Below are 6,000 nucleotides of genomic sequence, written 5' to 3' on the forward strand. Positions count from 1 at the left end.
CCTAGTATAAAAATTAATTTTCTGAACCATTGAGAAGGACTGAAATAACTCTACCAATTTTTTACTGTACGTTGTAGCTTTATATAGATTTATATTGAAGTCTCCAATAAATACAGTATTATCATCTAGGCAAGTATTGTTTAATATTTCACTGAGGTATCTGATAAAGTCAGCATCGCTAGAATTTGGCGAGTGATATATTACCCCTATTTGGTGTTTCGGGGTAACATTTCCAATTTTTAAAAGAAGACACCAAATCTTCTTATCACACGAGTAATTAACGAGAGTTTCATATTTAATTGAGTGATGGACGTAAATTAAAACACCGCCTGTGTGTCTACTATTCGAGTTGCATCTAATTAGGGTGTAGGTTTGTACCTGTATTTCGTGGTTTGTAATGTCTTCGGTCAAACAGGTTTCTGAACATAGCACCAAATGGGGCTTACAAATTTCTATTAGCTTCTCAAATTCACACTTATTAGCTGTAATACTGTTTATGTTTAAATAAATGATATTCAGTTCATGAATACTTCGTTGCTAAACTTTAGTTTTGCTTTTGGCTTGAACGTATTAGTACATGCTATCAGTGTTAGTCTGTTGACACCTTAAAGAATACACGTTACTTTAAGAAAGGAATAGATTGAATGCTCGTAAAATAAAGACATTCTCTTCGCTACTTTAGCGCAGAACACATTGACTTTTCCTACACAATCGATATATATAGATATTCGTAACGGTAAGGGCAATGCTATTGCAAAAAAAGCCGCAAGGTGGCGCTGGAGTTATTTCTAAAAATCGTCAAGTGAAGTAATTCGGAGACACCATGTCACAGTCAAACTACCACTGTTGAATCAACCACTAAACAGAATAAAAACAATTCTTGATGAATGCCTACAAATACAGTTTTAAGATATTTAAGGTATCTAGTCTGAAATAAGTCTATGTATATTGGATTTCTATGGACCAATGATACTCCCCCATTTTGAAATTGCCACCAACTAACCGGATCAATGTTATCGCAAGAACTTCTTCACGGACATAACGCTTTCGTTAGGTTACATAAAATAGCTGTGGAGGGTATGCCTTCTGACGACCACCCAACCAAACGTGAAAGCGAATTGTTGGTGAAAAACTTTGGACGAAATGTTTCAATAAAAATATAATTTTGGGCGGGAAGAAGTTCACCGGGTCTGCTAGTTTATTCTAATTCGCAGTTTTGAAAGCACTGCCTTCAAGGGAGGAGGATGTTATTGCACATATTGCTCCAAGTGTACGACTAACTGAGCCACCACTGAAGTGAGCTTTAGCAGCTGTCCGCAAAAAATAATAACCGCTGCCGCTGATCTACATACATATGTACACACAACCGCACTTAGCTACACACGTAAATGCACTCTCAACTTCTGGATATAAGTTGCGTTCGACAATTCCAAAAATTTGTAATAGTTTTTCCAAATTTTTACAAGTTGGCGTTCGATAACGACAAAAAATTATCCAGCATTCAAAAATTGAGAGAGCAAGCGTTTCATTTTCATCACGAAAACATATGATTGCAATTAAACAAACAAAGAAATTTATTTTTTGTGAAATCTGATCTTAACAAATTTTAAATTTATAGTCAGAAACGTTGAGATGGAAAATATAACAGCAAAAAACGTGATTATATAAAGTATATTAATGATAGTTCAATACAAGGTACCTACTATTTCGCAGGTTGTACCTGAACGGGAGCCTAACTTCCAAGGCGGCTACGAATTGCAGCCTCAATTTCCACATTTGGGAGGTTTATTGTGTTTAAGATTTAGTATGCATACATATTTTATTAACAACACTTTTGTTCGTAGAACTAGCATTGGCGTAGGTGTCCAGAGTATTGTTTTAAATGCAGTCACGACATTAATGGATTCTTCTTCCTCAGAAAGTGACGACAAACAAGATACTGTTATATGTGAGCGATTACGACGTCGTGATAATATATAGAGTATATTTTGCTTAGCTGCACATCCTTCTTTGCACGAAAAACTTGTGCACTTAACCGAAGAAGGCACTTAAGCGAATTTTCTTTACTACTTCAATGAGGAAGGTATCCAAATCCCTATGAAACCAAATAATGGAGAAGCACTTACCACGTAGAAATTACTGCAAGCGAAATTTTTACCGAATAGTATCTAATTATCTATATAACTACATAAATTTATAGCCATTTTCGTTGTTCTGCGAGATGAACAAAATAAATAAAAAGTTGTAAAATTAGGTAATTGTAGGGCCAGTGAAGGTAAACGTAATACTTTCTTTGATAATTGATACTAGTCGCACAATTTTTAAGGCAGGTATCGCCAATGTGCGGGTATGCTAAATACATCTATCGGAGCAGTTTCCTTATAAATGTTAAAAGTAATGCCTCTGATGCGCATTTTGGGGTAGGTATCTTAAATGTGCACTTAAGCATAGAGGCAGCAAAGCAAAATATACTGTATCTTAAATGTGCACTTAAGCATAGAGGCAGCAAAGCAAAATATACTGTATTTCAAAAATGCTGTGCTATTGATTGCCAAAAACAAGCGAAATTGTGTTAAGCATTACTTTGAACGAATTGTTCCATCATATTTTGAAAGTGAATTTCGCAGTCCCTTTAGAATTTCTAGGGGCCTTTTCGCAAGCTTAAGTGAACGTTTATTTCAAAGCGAATATTATCTAATGCTACGTCCAAACAAAATAAACTCAGACAAATTTTATTTTCTGGTATTGTTGTGGTTCGCTGGCCATGAATCATGCAGTTATCGAGATCTAGCCGATCGTTTCGGCTTGTCCTTGTCAACAATTTGCTTAATTATAAATAGTCCCGATGTTACTGAGTTCTATGAGCCCACAAATTATAAAATGGCCCACTGGTTCTGAAAAACAAGAATCAAGCGAATTCTTTCAGAGTAAATGCTTCTTCAGCAAAGTAATAGGTATATGTAGCTAACCATTCATAACGGATTGATTACATACTTTATTTACTGTATTTAGGATGCATCGACGGAAAGCATGCTGAGATCGATCCACCACCTAGAGGAAAAGATGAATACATCGATCGAAAAGGAACAACATCAATATGCTTGCAAGGTATATGCAACGAAAAGAAGAGGTCCATGAATATATTTGTCAGATTCCCAGACTCTTGCCATGATAGTTGGGTACTTAAAAACTCTCCAATATATCAAAAATTACCATCATATGTCGAAGGTAACATACTTGACTGTTCTAATGGTAATACATTTTATATTTAAGAAGTTAATTTTGCAGAGTACTATTTATTAGGCGACTCCGCATACCCATATAACAGGTACTTAATAACTCCGTACAGAAACATCAAATATTCTTTAACAAAAAGCTGAGTTTGGGTCGTGTGGTTATAGAGCATACATTCGGATTATTGAAGCAGATATTTAGGCAGTTGTGCTACTGCAAACAGCGAGGCATGAAGAAAATTTGCCACTTTATTAGAGCTTGCTGCGTTCTCCACAATATTTTGAATGAAGAGGAAATTGATTTTAGTTCTGAGGTCATACCTGAAACTAATGAAGATTCCTCTTATGAGCGTTTCGTGCGGAAACACTGTAAGAAATTCATTTTGTGAAGATATAATAAGACGGTATAATTTTACCAACAATTAACAAAACTTGTAATTCAATTTATTAATTTTTCTTTGTACATACACCATATTGGCCAGTTTAATGTTGATTGTTTTTAAATGTGCATTGTTTATATAACGAAAACCATATAAATCGAAATTTCATACATTGTACAATTTTCAGCAAGGTGTAAAGTTTTTGTTCATAATTTTGGGAAAAATTGTACGGTATGCAGCCTTATAGGCCAATATATTTTACTATAACAAAGTGTAAGTTTAAAGTTGCCAAATAATCTTTTGGATTTTTGATAATATACAAAGTACGTTCAAAAATGTTTTATACATATGGTATTAAATGCGTGATACCGTCAGTAAAAAAGTATATCAAAAATCCACAAGATTCTTTGGCAACTACAAACTTTTGATATATCAAACTTTTGATATTTTCTTATTTGCACATTTCGGAATTTGGATGTTTGTGCTTTTTCGTTGAATCTTTTAAATTTGCAAAAAAACTTTAAAAAAAAATTACCACAATGCAACTAAATTCGCTGGGCTAGTTTTGTAATGGCTCAACATATAATAGTAAACTTGACAGTATAAAAACTAATTTGAAAAAGGCACTTTTTGTTAAAAAAGAGTTTAAAATATGCGCTCGATATGCTTCTATTTCTTTAAGAAATTAACCAGATTTTCTAATATATCCAGCTTCCTTTTCTCCAGCTGCACCTTCCTTTCGGCTCGCTCTTCCGTCCTTTTAAAAGATTTCTCTAACATCTCTTGCAGACGTAAGTCGCTCTCCTGCTTCCTTTTCTCATACGCACCCGAGCTTTCTATAAATTTTTCCAAAGCAGTCTTTCTTCTTTTTGGTCTCGACAATGTATAGTCAAGATTTTCTGTTAAACTAAAAAAAATGTTGAGTTAAGAATTATTGTACTGGGTCGTATGAATAAAAACTAAACATCTGCTTTTTATCAAAATTTCAGATCTTTTACTTAAACTTCTTTGAACAAGTTACATAAATTCGAAAGGGTTTGAAATTTTCAGAAAAAGTAATTGCTTTTTTTATTCACACGGCCCATTAATACATAATTATCAGGCATGTTCCGAAATTCGAAAGTTTGAAATCGACTCGATTTCGATAATTTCTTCGATGGTTTTTAACCTAGAAAATTACAAGTCTCGCATTAAAATGATTTTTTTCATATCGCTGCTGCTTCTTTTACAGTTTTAAGTGAGAATATTCACTCCTTTCATCAGATATAATTAACAAATTTTTGGCAAATCGACTCGATTTCAAAGTTTCAAATTTCAGAACATGCCTGTATATCTTCGTAATACCGTTGCCGCTTTGGGACGAAAGTGGGGACTCCATATAATCGTCCAAATCCTGTAAAGCCTCAGCAGGTTTGACCACCGTCTCGCTATCCAGTACAAATTCCGGGTGAATACCCTTCTTAGCTCTTAATAAATCATTCAGTTCACTGCAAATATATATACATATTGCATGTTTAAATAAATATAACTAACATTATGGCGATAAAAAGAACTTACCTATAGTAGGGACAGTTAAGCGTATTGCGACCAGTCAAAGAGTTATTGAGCTGCGTCTTCTTGTATTGGCGCTCTAAACTAAAAAATTTCCCCTCTACTTGGGCGGCGGCAAACATATGACCTTTTTCACAAAGCTCCTCGCTTATTCTCCATTTTAGTCCACATTTGTTTTTTTTTCGGTTTTAAGTTTGCTGTATTCCCATTTCGGGCCGCAAATCTTTGTATCGATAGACTTAATGCGGATGAGAGCACTGAAGATGTTATAGATACGTGTACGGGAAGAACTGACTATTTCTGACTAAAATCTGCAGTAAGGAACCGTCTGGCTATTTGTGTACTCTCCTACCGTTATTTTTCATTGTTGACAAATTTTCTGTTCGTTTACTGTTTTGCTGTTTCTTCTCTTTGGGAGAGAATTTTCGCTTACGCTCTTGATTTTGATTGTTGGTTGGTGTTGGCTAACTTTGTTATCGAACACATCTATACATATGAAGTCAAATAGGTATCTACACTTTCATACATATGTAGTACATATAAGTTATCACACCCATAATCCCAATACCTACCAATGGCGCACCCTTTACTCACGTTGCCGTGCATGTGAGTTTGTTGGCCAACATAGAACTTTCGCTGACGTAGTCCACGCGCAAGAGAATGGTAACACAACACGATCAATAACCCATGGGAAGTGCAGCATAGGCAATATTGGCCTGCACGCGCAACTCATCGATTGCGAAATACCTGATGGTGGTGGGAACTGCAACGTTAACATAAGTAGGGTAGAGTAATAGGTTTGCTGTTAAGAATCAATTATGTTTAGAGTTAGTTAT

General features: G+C 34.9%; 1 protein-coding gene across 1 annotated transcript in view; it reads right to left on the reverse strand.

The window, feature by feature from the left end:
* LOC108369775 (uncharacterized) overlaps positions 1-5,700 on the reverse strand; it is a gene marked incomplete at its 3' end in the record, with an annotated part of 46,039 nt that extends 40,339 nt beyond the window's left edge. Inside the window, exons 1-2 of the mRNA XM_017624956.1 lie at positions 5,171-5,700; positions 4,958-5,100 (exon numbers count right to left, since the gene is read on the reverse strand). Coding sequence (XP_017480445.1) covers positions 4,958-5,100; positions 5,171-5,286 — 259 coding nt within the window. The remainder of the gene's footprint in view (positions 1-4,957; positions 5,101-5,170) is intronic.
* Between the last annotated feature and the right edge of the window lie 300 nt (positions 5,701-6,000).

Source organism: Rhagoletis zephyria, unplaced genomic scaffold (genome assembly GCF_001687245.7).
Source record: "Rhagoletis zephyria isolate East Lansing unplaced genomic scaffold, Rhagoletis_zephyria_1.1 Rzeph_scaffold_03836, whole genome shotgun sequence".
Lineage (NCBI taxonomy): Eukaryota > Metazoa > Arthropoda > Insecta > Diptera > Tephritidae > Rhagoletis > Rhagoletis zephyria.